General features: G+C 38.4%; 1 protein-coding gene across 1 annotated transcript in view; it reads left to right on the forward strand.

The window, feature by feature from the left end:
• LOC126184673 (dnaJ homolog subfamily C member 2) overlaps positions 1-3,225 on the forward strand; it is a 187,341-nt gene extending 184,116 nt beyond the window's left edge. Inside the window, exons 10-11 of the mRNA XM_049927157.1 lie at positions 2,341-2,483; positions 2,955-3,225. Coding sequence (XP_049783114.1) covers positions 2,341-2,483; positions 2,955-3,020 — 209 coding nt within the window. The 3' untranslated portion in view covers positions 3,021-3,225. The remainder of the gene's footprint in view (positions 1-2,340; positions 2,484-2,954) is intronic.
• Positions 3,226-21,946: the final 18,721 nt, after the last annotated feature.

The raw sequence follows: 21,946 nt of genomic DNA on the forward strand, positions 1-21,946 counted from the left end.
CCAAAAAGCTTCTCTCAGGACCAAAAAGACCATTGGAAGAACATTTGCTCTGATTTCATGGAAAGATTCAGCGAAGAACCTGCCCTGCCGACAAGTGATGAAACAAGGCTCTTCCAGTATGAACCAGAAACAAAGGGTCAGTCGATGTACTGAAATACTCCCACATGACCAAGCAATGATGATGATTTTTTTTTTATCAGGAGGGTTTTAATGACTGAATGGGTGTCATATGGCCAAATGGATAATCAGTAGCACTGCAAACAAATCCAAATGAAGCTGAGGGAAAGATTAAGGAAGAAATGACCAAATTTTTGGAAGGACAACACATGGATCCTGCATCAGGACAATGCACCAGTCCACAAAACCATACCTGTGAAACACTTTTCAGTGGACAAGCACATTCCAATGCTTGAACATACTGCGTATTCACAAAATTTGGCTCCTTGTGACTTTGACTGATCCTAAGAGTGAAAAGTGCCTTGAAGGGAACACATTTTCACACTGTTGTGTGTGGCATGACGGGCTCCTATACAAGCTACTTGTACTGGGAGTACCCGTGTCACACGTCGGCCTGCTTCTATCCTACTTAAGGGACCATAAGTTTCATGTCCAAACGGACAAAGTCCACAGTAAGGCAAATCAGGACCGCTGTGCCAAGGAGTCCATACTCAGTTCCCTGCTGTACCCATTATACACACCAAACATACCAAAACCCCCAAGGGTAATGAGACATCATCAGCAAGAAGCTTGGTGTCGGACCACTCGCTGGCCAGACCTACTGCATGTGTAAAAGCACGTAGTAAATGAAGATAAAATAAAAACAAGGATGACAGTTACAGTTGACAAACAAAAAAAGCGAGCAGACAAATAAACAAACGAACAAACTAGCATTAAGTAGGCAAAGCACCTTGAGTGCTATTACTACAAACGTACAAGTTCTAGTGATCTCCAGAAGTCAGATGGTGTCAAGAGGCAACAGAAAATATGCCTCCACTAGAACGATCTTTGAAAATAGTTTTGTGGTGATAGAACAGCAAGTTGATAGGATCTCCAGGTAGTGTGGGCACAATGATGTCATTTCAGTTTCTGAATGTTTCATGAAAGCACTGTAGAAAAGAGAGACATATGTGTTCTGAATTTAAATGCTGCTGTAAGTGCTGGAAGAAGTCTTGTAAAGAAAGAAGTTAGTTGCAGTAAACTCATGACAGATTGATCAGTAATGACAAATTTTTGTCCAGAATCGCTTTGGATTGGCATTAAGGACAAATGCGGACAAAAAGGGAAAGAAATAAAATATAGCAAACATTTATAATATTCACCCAGCAGTTAGTAAATTAACACCTTTGATTTTTTAATTGCTGTAGCAATACTTAGAAAAAATCTTTGGGAAATTGACTATGTATTGAACTGAAATTGAGATTTGGTACATATATCTGGTAAAAACTGGCAAAACACCAACTCTATACTATCTGTATCCCACAACAATTTATTCTGTTTATGAATTGTGCTGACAGAAGCAATAATGGAATGTTGTTAATTATGTTGATTCATTACACTACCACTTACTGCGACCACTACAGTCGCAGGTTCGAATCCTGCCTCAGGTATTGATGTGTATGATGTCCTTAGGTTGGTTAGGTTTAAGTAGTTCTAAGTTCTAGGGGACTGATGACCTCAGATGTTAAGCCCCATAGTGCTCAGAGCCATTTGAACCATTAGAACCACTTACTGTTTGATCTTGTATGTACACTACACTGTTCAATACACTTTAAGTGAAGCAGATTGTTGACTTCATCTAATTACCAACTACTGTCCTGTCTTCAGATTGCATTTGTGTTAACTTAAGCATGGTGTAAACACTCTCTCTTCAACTTTCAGACACAGGCATGTGAAATAATACTGACCTTTTTTTTTTTTTTTTACACACAGTGTAGAAACTTCTTAATTATTCTATTTTTGACTTGATTCTCAAGGTGTTGTAAGTCATCCAAACTAAAAGTTTAAACCAGTCTGAGTACATAGTTAAACAGTTTTATATAGTTCTGTAAAAAAACACATTAATTGTGTTGATGTTTAGCAGAAGTGAACTGTAAGCCCTCTGCAATCTCATAGCATAATATTAAATACTTTAGAATTTTACAAAAATGTACTATATTGTATGTAACTCATTATAGTAATATTTATTCTGTCAGTACGAAATGTGACAATAACAACAGAATAGGAGTCATTTACATATGTAACTTTACACACTCCCTTTGTGTTTTTTCTGTCTTCATGTAATTCTAGTTCTGAAAGTTCTGAATATAACCTCTCTTTTCTTTATGGCTTCAACATCAACAGAAGAGACTCCATGGACAGGGGCTGAACAGAAGCTTCTAGAACAAGCACTGAAGACTTACCCTAATTCAACACCAAACAGATGGGAGAGAATTGCAGAGTGCATACCAACAAGAACAAAGAAACAATGTATTTCTAGATACAAGGTAATGTTTTTCTGTGTATTCACCGACATGTTAATATTGATCATTGGTGTAGTACAACTGTTAATTGTTATTGCTGTGAAGGAATAATAGTTGGCAGAGTTAATCTGTTCAAATGATTATGTTAATGGAAAACTCTGTGTGAAATAAAATGTTAGTATAAAAAGCCGGTAGTTGGCAGAGGTGGGCATCATGCAGCTTACTTCTGCATTCACAGTCCAATGTGAGCTACACAGACATAATATCTGTAAACACACACACACACACACACACACACACACACACACACACACACACACACTTAATTTTTAACTTACTGTATCATATCATTTTCACTCTTGAATACTAACACATTCAACTAGATATCAGAAATACTATGTAAAAGTTTATTATTATTATTATTATTATTATTATTATTATTATTGCAAGCCTTCTGTGTGCCACATTCCTAATTTTTTTTTCTTCTCTTTACAGGAAATTGCTGAAATGGTTAAAGCCAAAAAGGCAGCTCAAGCTGCTGCTGAACAAAAGAAAAAATAACCCCTAGTGTCATTTAGGGAGCTCAATATTTTGTTTTGATATTCAGCTAATTTTTCCCCACTAATTCCCAACGAATTGAAATTCCTTAAATTATTGAAAAATTTTTGGATACTTGTACATAGCATTGTGCAACATATCTTGCAAATTCTGTACCTTTTGTACAACTGATTGCTACTGTATTTTATATTGAAGAATGTTGTGTTCATTGATTGCCTTTGGTTTACAATTTGACACCTGTACCTCTGTCCCAGCCTTTTACAAAATATTTCCAGTTTTAAAAACCAAAAACTTAAATAGTTAACAGACTTTTTGTTTAGAAAGAGATAGTGCACATCCAGTTTTCTTTGAGAAACTTGGTTTAGTTTTGTCTTCCCCCTGGCAGCTCTGGCAAGTTTTTGCACCATTTTGTAAGAATAATTTATGTTAATATTGTAATACATTTTTCATTGAAAGAGTAAATTCTCAATCAGTCGTGATGCTATTGTAAAGGTGTGAAGTCATGTTCTAGGGGGGAGGGGGCAGGAAACTAGTGGGTGTGGTTCTTTTTTTTTCTCTCCCCTTGCCAAAATTCAAAATTGATATCTTTCTGGATAGTACTTTGGTGTTGGAAAGACATTAAACTCTAACAAAATAAAGAAGGCAACTCCAATGCCCAGGCTGTATGCAAGGAGCACGATGATAGTTGTGGAGGGGAGAGGACAGTGAAGATATGAATTCAGCAAGAAAGAAGGAAACATAATTATGATCAAGAAAGGAGAAGTGAGAAGAAATTGTAAGACTTTTGGTACTGTTATACATTTTTTGTGTTCTTTTCTAGTCTTGGTTGGTGGGGTTTGGAGGAGTAAACTCCTCCAGCTGCCATTGGAAGCAGAGAGAGAAGCTTTAAATCTCTCTCTTGATGTGCTGTCATAATAAGATAATCTTTATGGTAATATAGAGTCCAGAATTGCAAATAAACCAGCTGTAAAATGGAATAACGACAATGAAAATTTGTGCCGGACTGGGAGTCGAACCCAGATTTCCCACGTATTGTGAGTGGTTGCCTTACCATTTGGCTGGCTGTGCACAACTCACAGCCAGACATGTGGTTGATGACATATGGAAGTTTGGGTCTGGCCATGAGTCGTGCACAGATATCCAAATTCTAAGGCAACTGCTTGCAGTACTCGGGAAATCCAGGTTCGAATCCTGGTCCGGCACAAATTTTCATTGTTGTCATTCCATTCTCCAGCTGATGGTTGTCCTTATTCACAGTTGTGAATACATTTAATGTTTTTCATAATGGCTGTAGTCACCGCAGTGCCTGTTCCTTTGAACATACATGCATATCCAAAGGAACTTTGCATCATAATCAAAATAACACAGGTACTGCTATATCATATATAATCCAATGTCTAAATAGTTAACAAGTTCCAACATAAATCACTGATAGAAAAGGAATTTACATTTTTCGTAACAAAAATTTATATTATTACATGTGCAAATGAACTAAAACTAACATTGGTTACCGACATAAATCATGATGCCATATTTCTCGACGTTCAAAAGGCGTTCGACTCAGTTCCGCATTGTCGCTTGCTACAAAAAGTGCACGCTTACGGTCTATCCAATGACATATGCAGTTGGATAGAAAGTTTTCTAACAGACAGGGTGCAGTATGTTGTCCTGAACAGGATAACTTCAACAGAAACAAGAGTAACTTCAGGTGTGACCCAGGGCAGCGTAATAGGTCCTCTGTTTTTTACGGTTTACATAAACGATGTGGTTGATTGTATTGACAACGGCCTTAGACTGTTTGTCGATGATGCTGTAGTCTACAGGAAAGTAGTATCACACAAAAGTTGTGAACAAATCAATGAGGATTTGCAGAAAATAAATGCGTGGTGTAATGACTCTCAATATTAGTAAGTGCAACCTACTGCATATAACAAGGTGAAAATCCCCATTAATATATGAGTACATTTATTAATGATCAGTCTTTGGAAGCGGTAAGATCAGTCAAGTATCTGGGTGTGACTATTCGAAATGATCTCAAATGGAATGATCAGATTACACAAGTAACAGGTAAGGCGAACTCTAGATTGCGGTTTATTGGTAGAATCCTGAAGCGATGCAGTCCTTCAACAAAGGAAATAGCTTACAATATATTAGTTCATCCAGTCTTAGAGTACTGTTCATCTGTATGGGACCCTTACCAATTGGGTCTGATTGAAGAGCTTGAGAAGGTCCACAGAAGAGTGGCAAGATTCGTGACTGGTATATTTAGCCATTGCGAGAGCATTACAAATCTCATAGAAAGTTTGAAGTGGGACACACTTGCAGATAGACGACGCGCTAAACAGAAGTAGCTGCTCACTAAATTCCGAAATCCAATCTTCGTTGAGGGTGTAGAGCATATGTTGTTACCACCAACTTTCAAATCGTGTAATGATCATCATTCAAAGATAAGGGAAATAAGAGCTCGTGCTGAGGCATTCAGACAGTCATTTTTCCCTCGCGCGATCCGCGAGTGGAACAGAAGGGGGGGGGGGGGGGGGGGGGGAATATGACTTTGGCACGAATTGTGCCCTCCGCCACACACCGCTTGGTGGCTAGCGGAGTATATATGTAGATGTAAATGTAAATGAAGAAGCATACTAATTTTGCACATTTGTTTTATGTCAGTATATAAACCAAATTCTTTAAACAAGAAACAAGTTTTACTATATTTTAACAAAATTTGAGCAATCATTTTTCTCAAACATAACTCATTGTCTTCCTTGAGAAAATGCTTGGATCATAGCAAGTGTTCATCAGAGAAAAGGTATTGTCATGAGTGCCCCAGGGAATTGTGATTGGACCGCTGTTATTCTCTGTATACATAAATGATTTGGCAGACAGGGCGTGCAACAGTCTACCGTTGTTTGCTGATGGCGCTATTGTGTATGGTAAGGTGTCAAAGTTGAGTGACTGTAGGAGGGTACAAGGTGACTTGGACAAAATTTTCTAGTTGATGTGATGAATGGCAGCTTGCTCTAAATGTGGAAAAATGCAGTTAATGTGATTGAGTAGGAAAAACAAACCCGTCCATAATGTTCGGATACATCATTAGTAGTATCTTGCTTACATAGTCACATCATTTAAATAACTTGGCATAACTCTGCAAAGCGATATGAAATGGAGGATGTGAGGATTGTGGTAGGAAGGGGAATGGTCGTTGACTTCGGTTTATTGGGGGAATTCTAGGAAAGTGTGGTTCATCTGTCAAGGAGACCGCATATAAGACGCTAGTGCAAGCTATTCATGAGTACTGCTGGAGTGGGAATACATTGAAGTGATTCGGAGGCAGGCTGATAGATTCCTCACTGGAAGGTTCGAACAATGTGCAAGTGTTACAGATATACTTCGGGAACTCAAATGGGAATTCCTGGATGGAAGATAACATTCTTATCGAGAAACACTATTGAGAAAGTTTAGAGAACTGACATTTGAAGCTGACTGCAGAATGATTCTGTTGCCTCCAACATACATTGCACATGGTCATTTACCCCTCATTCTGTTTGCAATTAGAACAGGAAATAAAAAGACAATTAGTGGTACGGGGTAACCTCCACCATGCACTATAAGGTGGATTGTGGAGTATCGATGTAGATCACAGGCACGCACTTTACTCACAGCCAATCACTATCCATGCAGTTAGTTTGTTACTAATGTGCCATGCGTAGTAACCGCGTGGTCTGAGGCACCTTGCCACAGTTCGTGCGGCTCCCCCCATCGGAGGTTCGAGTCCTCTCTCAGGCGCGAGTGTGTGTGTTGTCCTTAGCTTAAGTTAGTTTAAGTTGGATTAAGTAGTGTGTAAGCCTAAGGACTGAGGACATCAGCAGTTTGGTCCCATAGGAACTTTACACAAATTTCTAATGTTGTTGTACTCAACAAGCCATTCATAATCCACAATCTGAGTTGCCAACACAGCTTGTAGCATTTAGCTTCACTGCACAATTATGACACAACTGTTGCTAGGTTGCAGCAGTAATGAGAAAACAAGACAGTTGATGGATGTCGTCCAGACCTACATCTACATTTATACTCCACAAGCCATCCAACGGTGTGTGGCGGAGGGCACTTTACGTGCCACTGTCATTACCTCCCTTTCCTGTTCCAGTCGCGTATGGTTCGCGAGAAGAACGACTGCCGGAAAGCCTCTGTGCGCGCTCGAATCTCGCTAATTTTACACTCGTGATCTCCTCGGGAGGTATAAGTAGGGCGAAGCAATATATTCAGTACCTCACCCAGAAACGCACCCTCTCGAAACCTGGACAGCAAGCTACACCACGATGCAGAGCGCCTCTCATGCAGAGTCTGCCACTTGAGTTTGCTAAACATCTCCGTAACAGATTAAGTCTCAGAATTATAGTAACAGGACCCTAGTCTGCCATAACATTTTCATCATAATCGAGCCCCATGGGAACTTTTGAGAAGATCTCCCTTTTTATATTTACAAAGGGTTGATGAGTATTGTGTTAAATTCCTTCATATTGACACACTTCCATGTGAAACTACCACATCACATTAAGTACCTGAATGGACATCACCTCACAAATGAAAAGCATCCATGGCCTTGGAATTTTTCATACTGTTCCCAAAGGGTTACTGTTGAACGCATTGGGTTGAACACATTGGAAGAGCTGACTTTCCAAATTAACAAGCACTTTCATATTTTCACAGTGCCCATAATCTAAAGACAGCCATTTAAACATGGCAAAACTGGTCATTTTAATAAATGAGATATTCTGCAATCTTGACTATTTTTTCTAATTGGTTAAAAGGGATGATATAGTATAAGATGGTGAAGAGAGAAAGGAAGCTGTTCTTGAATTTTATAAGAACAAGTATTTAGCACCAAAGAAATTTTTTTCTGTTAACTATGAGGATCTCGAAAGTCAAATTGAATGAACTAAAAGAGGTTTGGGTGGCAATAACACAATGAAAAGGACAGTTGAGACTCATCATACAGCAGAGATACTGAGTTGCAGAAAGCCACAACAAAAAGACTGCCACACCGCACAGCAATATTGCAGAAGAGGGCAGACAAGCATAGTGTGCGCAGACTCTTTAGTAGACCTGTTACATTTTCGAAGTGTTCTGGCAATAAATCAGTCTTTGGTTTGTGTTCCCCACAACATTATCTATGAGATTGTTCCAATTTAAGTTATTTGTAATTAGAATCCCTAATTATTTATTTTAGTCTACAGCCTTTAGTTTTGTGTGGTTTATTGTGTAACTGAAATTTAGTGGACCTTTTATTAGTGTTTGTGTGGATGAGTTCATGCTTTTCATTACTTAGAATCAATTGCCATTTCTTGCACCATACAGATATCTTGTCTAAATCATTTTGCAGTTTGTTTTAATCATTTGATGACTTTACATGATAGTAAATGACAGTACATCTGCAAAAAATCTAATTAGACTGCTCAGATTGTCTCCTAAATCATTTACGTAGATCAGGAACAACAGAGGGCCTATAACATTTCCTTGGGGAATACAAATATTACTGTTGTTTAACTCGATGACCTTCTGTCAGTTATTACGAACTGATACCTTTCTGACAGGAAATGGTGAATCCAATCACACAACTGTGATGATATTCCATGGGCACGCAATTTAATTAGAAGTCGCTTGTGAGGAACAGTGTCAAAAGACTTCTGTAAGTCTAAAAAGTATGGAGCCAATCTGTCATCCCTATCGATAGCACTTATTAGTTTGTGAAAATAAAGAGTGAGTTGTGGTACACAAGAATGATATTTTCTGCATCCATGTTGACTGTTTGTCAATTAATCTTTTGTTCGAGGTGACTTATAATGTTCATACATTGTACATATTCCAAAATCCAACTTCAAATCTATGTGATATGCGTCTGTAATGCAGTGGATTACTCCTATTTCCTTTCTTGGGTATTTGTGTGACTAGTGCAGCTTTCTGGTCTTTGGATAAAGATCTTTCTACCAGCGAGTGGTTGTATATGACTGCTAAGTATGGGGCTGTTGTATCAGCATACTCTGGAAGGAACCTGATTGGTACACAATCTGCAACAGAAGCTTTGCCTTTCGTAAGTGTTTTAAGCTGCTTCACTACACCAAAGATCTCTACATCTAAGTTACTCATGTTGGCATGAGTAAAGACTATGGATCCAATACGGTAAACTGAGATTTGCTCCGACTGGGGCTCACAGTTGGTCAAGAAGTATCAAAGAGCAAGTCGTACGCAAAATGTATTTAAGTTTCAGATAATAGAAGTAGGAAGGTAAGTGGAGAACCAAAATCATGTCATACACTAAGTAAAGCTGTTCCCAGTGGACAAAATGCTACGATACTAAAAGAAGTTGGTCCAGTGAGAAAATGAAGTGATGATGTAGAAAACGTTTCAACATTTCAGTGTAAAGAATATTATCAAACGGGGTACCAGGATGCAATGAAAAATATGAATAACTGTGTAAAGCAAAGCAATGCAAGTGTCTTGCTTTATTGTCAAATAGTGAAAAAGAGAAAAAAGCTGATTAACCAAGCTTCTGAAGGTAGTGACAGTAGTGGTTCAAGTAACAACCCAATTAGTGAGGAAAGTAGTGATGAATCTAGTAGTAATGATGATGAGGAGAGAGAAGAATATTTGAATTTGTCTGTGACAGTGAGGGTAATAAGTAACAAGAAAATAAATCTTGTGAGTGAGCAGAGTACTGATGAGGAAGGGTTAGGCACTAATGAAGATACTATTTGTCACTTAACTACCAGCAAATAGATTTGGTGGACAGGATGATAGCTTTTCTGAGGAAAAGATTAACGAAGATTTCTTACATGAAGAAGACATTATGGTACATAGTAACGAGGTATGGCATCCTGTAATTATGACTAATATCTAATGAGTGCCTGTTAAGTGTTTACTGGATAGTAGCTGTAAATTAAATAACATTTCCCAGTTATTTTTGAGTCAATTAAAAATAGAGGAGGAGTAGTAACGATGTATGTTTGAGAAATCAGAGTTGTAGGTGTAACTGGAAAAATGTCAGAAAGTATTAAGCTGAAAGTGGTACTACTGTATTTACCCAAGTATAAGATGACCCTGAATATAAGACGACCCCCTTTTTTTCTATGAGGCTTCTTCAGAAAAATTTATTTTTAACATATTCTGAATAATCAAAATTACAAATTTTTATTCATGTAAGCGATCTGTCTTAAAAGATGACATTACACCTACTCTAAATTTATGTCATTTATTGATTTCTAAATTTTGATAACACAAGGAGAAATAAAATAAAAAGAAATGTTTCATCATCATCATAACAGGACAGCTGTGAAACATATATTTCTGTTGTCACAAATATTTGGCTGTTTATTTTGAATATGTTGTGATTTCTGAAGTTGTGGTTAGTGTGGAACCCAAGAACACAACTTTTTTTATCTTGTCTCCCCCCCTCCCCCCTGTCGCATGATAAACAAAGTAAGAGCCTACGGAATATCAGACCAGCTGTGTGGCTGGATTGAAGAGCTTTTAGCAAACAGAACACAGCATGTTGTTCTCAATGGAAAGACGTCTACAGACGTTAAAGTAACCTCTGGCATACCACAGGGGAGTGTTATGGGACCATTGCTTTTCACAATATATATAAAGGACCTAGTAGATAGTGTCGGAAGTTCCATGCGGCTTTTCACAGATGATGCTGTAGTATACAGAGAAGTTGCAGCATTAGAAAATTGCAGCAAAATGCAGGAAGGTCTGCAGTGGATAGGCACTTGGTGCAGGGAGTGGAAACCGACACTTAGCATAAACAAATGTGATGTATTGCGAATACATAGAAAGAAGGATCCTTTATTGTATAATTATACGATAACGGAACAAACACTGGTAGTAATTACTACTGTAAAATATCTGGGAGTATGCATACGGAACGATTTGAAGTGGAATTATCATATAAAATTAATTGTTGCTAAGGTGGGTGCCAGGTTGAGATTCATTGGGAGAGTCCTTAGAAAATGTAGTCCATCAACAAATGAGGTGGCTTACAAAACACTCGTTCGACCTATACTTGAGTATTGCTCATCAGTGTGGGATCTGTACCAGGTTGTTGACAGGGGAGATAGAGAAGATCCAAAGAAGAGTGGTGCGTTTCGTCACAGAGTTATTTGGTAAGGTTATATGTTATGGCAGACTAGGGTCCTGTTACTATAATTCTGAGCCTTAATCCCAGGATGAGCTCTCTGTCAGGTGGGTAGAGGCAGTACTTGATGGTGCACTCACCCTGTCAGGAGTAGATTTCAGGTCACTCCATAGGGGCAGGATAGTCATTGGTGGGCAGTGGTGCTCCAAAGTGGAAGGAGGATGTCAGTAATGTGAAACAGTGTGGTGATGGTGGCTGGAATGTTTTTCTATATGATGAAGGGTTTGTTATTGTTGTGGTCTTCAGTCCTGAGACTGGTTTGATGCAGCTCTCCATGCTACTCTATCCTGTGCAAGCTTCTTCATCTCCCAGTACCTACTGCAACCTACATCCTTCAGAATCTGCTTAGTGTATTCATCTCTTGGTCTCCCCCTACGATTTTTACCCTCCACGCTGCCCTCCAATACTAAATTGGTGATCCCTTGATGCCTCAGAACATGTCCTACCAACCGATCCCTTCTTCTGGTCAAGTTGTGCCACAAACTTCTCTTCACCCCAATTCTATTCAATACTTCTTCATTAGTTATGTGATCTACCCATCTAATCTTCAGCATTCTTCTGTAGCACCACATTTCGAAAGCTTCTATTCTCTTCTTGTCCAAACTATTTACCGTCCACGTTTCACTTCCATACGTGGCTACACTCCATACAAATACTTTCAGAAATGACTTCCTGACACTTAAATCTATACTCGATGTTAACAAATTTCTCTTCTTCAGAAACGCTTTCCTTGCCATTGCCAGTCTACATTTTATATCCTCTCTACTTCGACAATCATCAGTTATTTTGCTCCCCAAATAGCAAAACTCCTTTACTACTTTAAGTGTCTCATTTCCTAATCTAATTCCCTCAGCATCACCTGACTTAATTCGACTACATTCCATTATCCTCGTTTTGCTTTTGTTGATGTTCATCTTATATCCTCCCTTCAAGATACCATCCATTCCGTTCAACTGCTCTTCCAAGTCCTTTGCTGTCTCTGACAAAATTACAATGTCATCGGCGAACCTCAAAGTTTTTATTTCTTCTCCATGGATTTTAATACCTACTCCGAATTTTTCTTTTGTTTCCTTTACTGCTTGCTCAATATACAGATTGAATAACATCGGGGAGAGGCTACAACCCTGTCTTACTCCTTTCCCAACCGCTGCTTCCCTTTCATGTCCTTCGACTCTTATAACTGTCATCTGGTTTCTGTACAAATTGTAAATAGCCTTTCGCTCCCTGTATTTTACCCCTGCCACCTTTAGAATTTGAAAGAGAGTATTCCAGTCAACATTGTCAAAAGCTTGCTCTAAGTCTACAAATGCTAGAAACGTAGGTTTGCCTTTCCTTAATCTTTCTTCTAAGATAAGTCGTAAGGTCAGTATTGCCTCACGTGTTCCAGTATTTCTACGGAATCCAAACTGATCTTCCCCGAGGTCGGCTTCTACTAGTTTTTCCATTCGTCTGTAAAGAATTCGTGTTAGTATTTTGCAGCTGTGGCTTATTAAACTGATTGTTCGGTAATTTTCACATCTGTCAACACCTGCTTTCTTTGGGATTGGAATTATTATATTCTTCTTGGAGTCTGAGGGTATTTCACCTGTTTCATACATCTTGCTCACCAGATGGTAGAGTTTTGTCAGGACTGGCTCTCCCAAGGCCGTCAGTAGTTCCAATGGAATGTTGTCTACTCCAGGGGCCTTGTTTCGACTCGGGTCTTTCAGTGCTCTGTCAAACTCTTCACGCAGTATCGTATCTCCCATTTCATCTTCATCTACATCCTCTTCCATTTCCATAATATTGTCCTCAAGTACATTGCCCTTGTATAGACCCTCTATATACTCCTTCCACCTTTCTGCTTTCCCTTCTTTGCTTAGAACTGGGTTTCCATCTGAGCTCTTGATGTTCATACAAGTGGTTCTCTTATCTCCAAAGGTCTCTTTAATTTTCCTGTAGGCAGTATGATGAAGGGTAAGGCTTTCAATTTGGGAAATAGAATGTAGGTAGTTGATGCTACACCATAGTAGTATCTTGCAGGAGGGGGTGGGGGGGGGGGGGTGTACAGGTGGTTCAGGGATGCCTGTGCCAAGGAGATTTGTTTCCTAAGTATCAGGTTAGTGAGGGATAAGGATTGATGGAGTCTGAAGATTTGAAAGTCATTGTGAAAGGAAGGGTGACATGCAGAGAGGGGAATTATTATGTTAGAGCCATTGGGTGGGTATGAGTTTTAGTGAGAAAAAGGAATACTTTTCAGAACCATCATTGATGAAAGACGCAGAGATCCATTTGGGATGGGGTGACACTGTAGCAGAAGAAGAAGAATGTCAGTGACATCAGGGAATGATAAGTATGGTAAACACTGTTGGTTAATATTAGATGGCTGTAAAAAGCATGTTTGGATAACAGGTTGAGGGTTTTGTAAATGAGAATGCTGGATTCCATAATCTTACTTAACTCAATTTCCACTAACCTCCGCCACGTGGCTTCACTCATTCTGCACCCACACCATATTTTCTTCAGTAGCCCTTTTCCCTCTGTTCTATCCCTACTTCCAATCAATTCCTCCTCATCATTGTGTGCTGAACACAGCTCCCATCACCTGCAACCAGATCAAGCTCACCAGTGCCACATTTCTATCCAGTGTGCCTGCTGCCTCTCTCACCCATCTGCCAACATTTTACAATCCTTCCCCTTACTATCCACTTCCTCTTGCACCTCTTTCCCTTCACACACAAAATAATCTAAACACTAAATAATAAACATGAATTGTTGCCAAATAACGCATGACTAGTGCAATATCATTTAGTTTCTAAGGTCAATAGAAGCAGTTGCATTTGTGTCATTAGCTCAAAGGATTCCAATTATTGTTATTTCATTGTTCAGGAGGTGAGGGAGCAAGAAAAAGTGCATGGATAATAGGTGAGGTACTTTATAAATTGTGTCTAACAAGTAGTGCAAACTAGTTTCATGTCAACAGACTATTAACGCATGTGCTTTTTTATTGGGTTATTGTAGCTAAAAATTCCAAAACTACATTCACATCTTTATATGAAAAGTTACTGTCCTTGTGATTGTTACACAAGATGTCATTTTGAGGAAGTATTGTGTTTCTTGACTTTTATTGGAATGTGAGCACCGAATTTTGAGTGGAGACACTTTGTGATGCTCCCCTTCATTCTTATGTTTCTCACTGGAGTTCGTTGGGCATTTCTGTGACATACTCTGACTGACTAAATTAAGAATCAACGATGAAACATGTAGCTATTTTTTAATGTTCTCTCTCTCTGCCTTTATTCTAAACCGGCAAGGGTCCCTAACTGATGATCAAACCTCAAGAGGTGGTTAATAAGGATTTTATGAGGAATAAATTACACTTCTGTAGCATTCTTCTGATAAAGCTCAATTTAGTATTTACTGTCTTCATAGGTCTGTCAGTGCGGATGTTCAGCCTTGAATCGCTCTGAACCAAGCTTGGCTCATGGTTTTCATACCAGGGAATGCTGCCACTAGTTTCTTCACAATAATGTCACAGCCTGCAACAAGATGCTTATATCCAAACAAAAAGATTTACTGAATTAGACCACAATTTTTTTCACATCAAAGATCATATTATTTTCATTGAATGCCATTTTGCTTTAAAAGCTGCACTTGGCCATAAGCTTATTAAATTCTGCCTGAATACTCTAGATGGACTTCATACATACACCATCATTCATTAGCTGGTATGAATTCTATCTGAAGTTATTCATTGTTCAGGTCCTAATTTACATGTTCCAGTCAACTGGGCTGCCTGAACCTTACTCTCTCTGGGCTAAAATCTGGATACATAGAGTAATTCATTGCAAGAACTAATTTTTTTTCTATTCTTTATGAACCATGGCAAACAGTAGTTGTAGAGTTTTTGGGCAAGCTGATTTAGCATGTAAGCAATGATGTTGTTCATGCCACAGATATTTACTGAAATGTTTCAGTCAGAGTTTCCAGCATGTCAGTCCACCAAATCAGTCTGACTTTCTTTGAACCATGTTACAATTATCCTTAGTTTGTGGACAGGAAAATGATCACTCTGATACAGAGAAGTTTCACTTCCACTGTCTGGGAAGGAAGCTACTGTCTAAAATGTTTCTACACGTCTGTGTTTATTTTGCCATTAACCATAACCAGTTATCTGAATACAAATGTGGGAGAAGATCTACAGAACTCACAGTACTTCACCAAATTTCACTTTTGTTGCTACACATAATATGTGTCAGATCGACATATTTCTATACAAATGTTATACTACAGATGAAGATTCATCTTTAGGCACATAGCACACATTTGTTATGAAAACAGTAACTCTTAGGCAAGACCGCAGTTATGAAAACTGAATCATATCATGTCTGTGATGAACTATTCTATCACTGACCTCAGGATCTAAGATAAACGGTTCAGTCACAATAATGTGACCACTGCCAATGTTTGACATCAGTGTGCAATAATCAGTCACAGATGGCAAGTGGCAGCACTAGCAGTGGAGGATATATAAAGTTTGTCGGGGCACACGGAAAACAGTGCAGTCACTGTCGTAATGCAAAAATGGGGCAGTTTATCTGAGGTCCGAAAGAGCATGATCGTTGGCTTTCAGGCCAAGGGTGGAAGCATTTCCAAAATGGCTAAGTTTTTGAACTCTTCACATGCCACCATGGTTAAAGTATACCATGCATGGCAAAATCACACTATCAAAAACCGCAGCAAAGCAACTGGGGTGCATCATGGGCCATAGATGACAGGAGTGAATGACAGCTGCAGAAATGTGTACAGACGACCAGATGTGCAACTGTTGAGCAACTGACCACCCAGATGAACCCAGGAGCTACCAACAGTGTGTCCTCAATGATAGTTCAACGAATGTTGCTGGATATGGGAAGGTTCCTGGTTCATGCACCCCTGATGACTGCTGTTCATCAGCAATGAAGGCTGGAATTTGCATGCCAGTACTGCAACTGGATGTGTGATGTGTGGCAACAAGTGGTCTTTTCAGGTGAATCACATTTTCTGCTCCATCAGACAGATGGTCATTGGCTTTATGGTGTGAAACATCTGAAAGCAAACATCGTGCAGTAATCAGTGGAGCATTATGGTCTGGGGAATGTTTTTGTGACATTCCCTAGGTGGTATCGTCATTCTGGGAGGTGCAATATATCAACAAAAGTAAGTCTGTGCTGCTAAAGGTGGTTATTTTGGTGTTTGACAGGTGGTCACATCTTCAGTGGATAAGAATGTTAGACTAATAGTTCATACAGTTAATTATGTAGGCTTAGCACAACAGTGTTTTGTTCAGTACTTCCCTGAGATTTCCACTTCACCCTGAACTGCTGTAAAATCTGACAGAGTGCCAAGACTTGTTGCATTCAAATTCACTCAGTTATCTCCAATGTTGCATTGTAAATATGTACATAATGTTGGTAGACTGTGCCCAAATTTCCTTCCCTACACACACACACAGTTTTATATCACACCCAATGTGTGGGATCTCAAAAAGCTTCCCACCATGTTTAACTTATCTCCAGGTGCAGGTGTTGCTCACCTTAGTTTAGTTACATGCATGTTCTGCAGATCATCACTGTTATCTCTTGCTGTGATGTGGAATGAGTCAGTTTTACAATTATAATACACTTCCTAAATGAAAAGTATGGCAACATGTTGACTATTAACACAATTGTATTAAGCCTTTTTATTTTTATTCTTTTTTACACAGCAATCTGTATTTCAATTTATCCACATTACTACATATTCCAAAATTATTCAATGGGCTAGGAGTAGTAGCTGAGAAGATACTATTTCAGTTTGTGTTGAACTTAAATTTATTATATATTACATTCCTTACATTTATGGGAAGTGGTCAAAGATTTTTATGGCTCAATATCTCACTCCTTTTTGTGCCACACTAAGCTAAGTGAAGGACAGAGGGAGTCATTTCTCCTTCCAGTATTATATTCATTAATGTTACTGTTGTTTTTGAATTTTGATTGAGTGTTGACAGAAAACCTCATAACAGAGTAAATGTATTGTGAGGATGTTGCCAGTATGCCCAACTGCTTATGAAACAACTGTCTCCAAGAGTTTCTAGAATGGAAACAACATATTATCCTTATTTCGCACCTCAGTGCAGCAGACACCACCTTCCGTAATGACAAGTAACACCAGAGTATGATGCCACAAGACATTAGTGAGTGAAAATAGGGAAAGTCAACTTTTTGACATTTTCATCTCCAAAATCTAATTGTGTCTACAGCATGCTTAGACAGTGGACAATTTTGTAAGATGTGACTTGCAGTTCTGATTGTTATCAATATAAACATCTAAGAATTTGGACTATTCTGTTTCATTCATTTTTTTATCCTCATACATATCCTCATCATGTAATTACCATTTGTGTCATTGCTGCGATGGATGCCGCCATCAGAAATGACTGACAGTGGACAGTGCAAAACATTCAGCTCTTGTTGGGCATCAGTCACAGTACAACTCACAACACTGTGGCAGAATATCGGAAGTTCCAGAAAATCTGTGCAAAGTTGGTTCCCCACAGCTTCCTTGTAGTCTTAATCTCTCCCAACATAATTTCTGTATATTTGGAACCCTGCAGAAAGACATTCCTGGCCGCTGGTTTGCTTCGGACAAAGAGTTGCATGCTTAGGTAAAATTGTGGTTCTGTAGGCAATTGCAAACATTCTTCCATGAAGGCACTGACCATCTTGTCTCACAGTTGAATTAATCTATTAACAGTTATGGTGATTACTTTTGAAATAATAAAAGTTTACTTACTTTTTTCCATCAGTCTAATTTTTATCTGATTAACCCTTCTATGTGGACAGATAAATTATATATAATATGAATAAGAATGGACCCAATATCAGTCTTGTGGTATATCTATAGAGATTATTACCCATTTTGAAGAGGCTGTTGCTTAATGTGACACTCTACATCCTTTTAGTTAAACAGTAAGAAAATTGGTTACCAGCAAGATTTTCAGTACCGTAATACTTGAGTTACTCTAGAATACTGTGAACTGAACAATCAAATGTGTTTTAAAAGTCACATGAAATACCAGTGGACAGTATTTTGTCATTTAAATTTTGTATTATCTGATTTGTGAATTGAAAAATGGCATGTTCTGACATACATTATCTTTTCTAGTAACTTAAAGCAGGTGGTAAGGAGTGATACCTGTCAATAATTACCACCTTTCTTGTTACGGGAGCTCACAATAGCACATTTAAATCTGGGAATATAGCCTGTGATAATGATGGACTGCATATGTGACAGAGCACATTGTGTATTTGTGCAGAACAATATGTTAGACATATTATCAACTCTGTGAGAGTTTATGCTTTTGAGTGAGTTAATTAAATTCTTAATTTCTTTGATAGAAAAGGAGTACTTATGATATGGGTGTATGTGTGTGGTACTGGCATTGTTTTTTTTACATGTGTTCTACTGCTTTATCTCTTCAATTGTCCATGCCAGTCCTTTGAGATGCTTCTGGGAAGTGATTATTGAATTTGTTGGCTACCTGACTGCTATCATTTATTATTTATCTATTTTCTTTGATAACAAAGTTTTCAAGTTCCTTAACTGACTTCAGTTTCTCTTTTAACTTCTTTTGATTTTTAAATTGTGTTTCATACAACAACACAGTATTTCTGTTAGTATTAAATTCTGTTTTCTTAAACTATTCAGATAATTTCCTTTTCCTTTCACTGATATGTTTGATGTCTTATTAGTGCTATACTTCAGTGTTTTCTTGGAAAAGCAACTGTTGAAAGATTGATAGAAACACATCTATAACTACATTTCATTTGGATTGACAACTATCATATATACACATCTTTCCAGTCCACTTCCTGTAAGGTTACCTTGAAACTTTCTGTCATCTGTTAATTACTGTAACTGTATTCCATGACACTACTTCATTGTAATCACATAATTTATTTAAAATGGCTAGTTGTGCATTATGGTCAGAGAAGCAATTCACTACTGGATAAACATTTATATGACGGTGACTAAGTGTTGAACTACAAATACGATGCTTTCACTAGCATTTTTGATGGGAAAATTAACAAAAGATCTCAAATTATAAGAGTTAAGCAATATTTCCAAATCATTTTCTTTTATCTGATTCTTTCAGAAAATTAACATTGAAATTTCAACAGACTATCATTGCCTTTTTTGTCTGCTAGATGGTATACTAATGATGCAAATTTTTAAGAATATATGAAAATATCACATCACACAACTACATACTATACTAATTATAAATGGCTTTTTCAGTAGCAACACTTCAGAAGTACAGGCTTTGAATTTTTGGTCTGAGCAAAAACTACTGGTTTCGATAGATCTGAACTTTATTTTGACTGTAACATACATGTAAACTACACCTTTCTCCCACAGAAATATAATGCTGTATAACATATAACATGCAGTCAAATGAAACTGAGACAAAAAAAACACACACACACGCACCCGTATCTGTGCCACGCTCATATCCAATCTGTCTCATTTTCATTTCATTACTGCTTATATATTAAACATACAAAACTATATTTCAGGGGGGAAAATAAGGAGAAAGGAGTAGCTCACATGTTGTTGTTGTTGTGGTCTTCAGTCCTGAGACTGGTTTGATGCAGCTCTCCATGCTACTCTATCCTGTGCAAGCTTCTTCATCTCCCAGTACCTACTGCAACCTACATCCTTCTGAATCTGCTTAGTGTATTCATCTCTTGGTCTCCCCCTACGATTTTTACCCTCCACGCTGCCCTCCAATACTAAATTGGTGATCCCTTGATGCCTCAGAACATGTCCTACTAACCGATCCCTTATTCTGGTCAAGTTGTGCCACAAACTTCTCTTCTCCCCAATCCTATTCAATACTTCCTCATTAGTTATGTGATCTACCTATCTAATCTTCAGCATTCTTCTGTAGCACCACATTTCGAAAGCTTCTATTCTCTTCTTGTCCAAACTATTTACCGTCCATGTTTCACTTCCATACATGGCTACACTCCATACAAATACTTTCAGAAATGACTTCCTGACACTTAAATCTATACTCGATGTTAACAAATTTCTCTTCTTCAGAAACGCTTTCCTTGCCATTGCCAGTCTACATTTTATGTTCTCTCTACTTCGACCATCATCTGTTATTTTGCTCCCCAAATAGCAAAACTCCTATACTACTTTAAGTGTCTCATTTCCTAATCTAATTCCCTCAGCATCACCCGACTTAATTCGACTACATTCCATTATCCTCGTTTTGCTTTTGTTGATGTTCATCTTATATCCTCCTTTCAAGACACTGTGCATTCCGTTCAACTGCACTTCCAGGTCCTTTGCTGTCTCTGACAGAATTACAATGTCATCGGCGAACCTCAAGGTTTTTATTTCTTCTCCATGGATTTTAATACCTACTCCGAATTTTTCTTTTGTTTCCTTTACTGCTTGCTCGATATACAGATTGAATAACATCGGGGAGAGGCTACAACCCTGTCTTACTCCCTTCCCAACCACTGCTTCCCTTTCATGCCCCTCGACTCTTATAACTGCCATCTGGTTTCTGTACAAATTGTAAATAGCCTTTCGCTCCCTGTATTTTACCCCTGCCACCTTTAGAATTTGAAAGAGAGTATTCCAGTCAACATTGTCAAAAGCTTGCTCTAAGTCTACAAATGCTAGGAACGTAGGTTTGCCTTTCCTTAATCTTTCTTCTAAGATAAGTCGTAAGGTCAGTATTGCCTCACGTGTTCCAGTATTTCTACGGAATCCAGACTGATCTTCCCCGAGGTCGGCTTCTACTAGTTTTTCCATTCGTCTGTAAAGAATTCGTGTTAGTATTTTGCAGCTGTGGCTTATTAAACTGATTATTCGGTAATTTTCACATCTGTCAACACCTGCTTTCTTTGGGATTGGAATTATTATATTCTTCTTGTAGTCTGAGGGTATTTCGCCTGTTTCATACATCTTGCTCACCAGATGGTAGAGTTTTGTCAGGACTGGCTCTCCCAAGGCCGTCAGTAGTTCCAGTGGAATGTTGTCTACTCCGGGGGCCTTGTTTCGACTCAGGTCTTTCAGTGCTCTGTCGAACTCTTCACGCAGTATCGTATCTCCCATTTCATCTTCATCTACATCCTCTTCCAATTCCATAATATTGTCCTCAAGTACATCGCCCTTGTATAGACCCTCTATATACTCCTTCCACCTTTCTGCTTTCCCTTCTTTGCTTAGAACTGGGTTTCCATCTGAGCTCTTGATGTTCATACAAGTGGTTCTCTTATCTCCAAAGGTCTCTTTAATTTTCCTGTAGGCAGTATCTATCTTACCCCTAGTGAAATAAGCCTCTACATCCTTACATTTGTCCTCTAGCCATCCCTGCTTAGCCATTTTGCACTTCCTGTCGATCTCATTTTTGAGATGTTTGTATTCCTTTTTGCCTGCTTCATTAACTGCATTTTTATATTTTCTCCTTTCATCAATTAAATTCAATATTTCTTCTGTTGCCCAAGGATTTCTAAGAGCCCTGGTCTTTTTACCTACTTGATCCTCTGCTGCCTTCATTACTTCATCCCTCAAAGCTACCCATTCTTCTTCTACTGTATTTCTTTCCCCCATTCCTGTCAATTGTTCCCTTATGCTCTCCCTAAAATTCTGTACAACCTCTGGTTCTTTCAGTTTATCCAGGTCCCATCTCCTTAAATTCCCACCTTTTTGCAGT

This window comes from Schistocerca cancellata, chromosome 4, assembly GCF_023864275.1.
Source record: "Schistocerca cancellata isolate TAMUIC-IGC-003103 chromosome 4, iqSchCanc2.1, whole genome shotgun sequence".
NCBI lineage: Eukaryota > Metazoa > Arthropoda > Insecta > Orthoptera > Acrididae > Schistocerca > Schistocerca cancellata.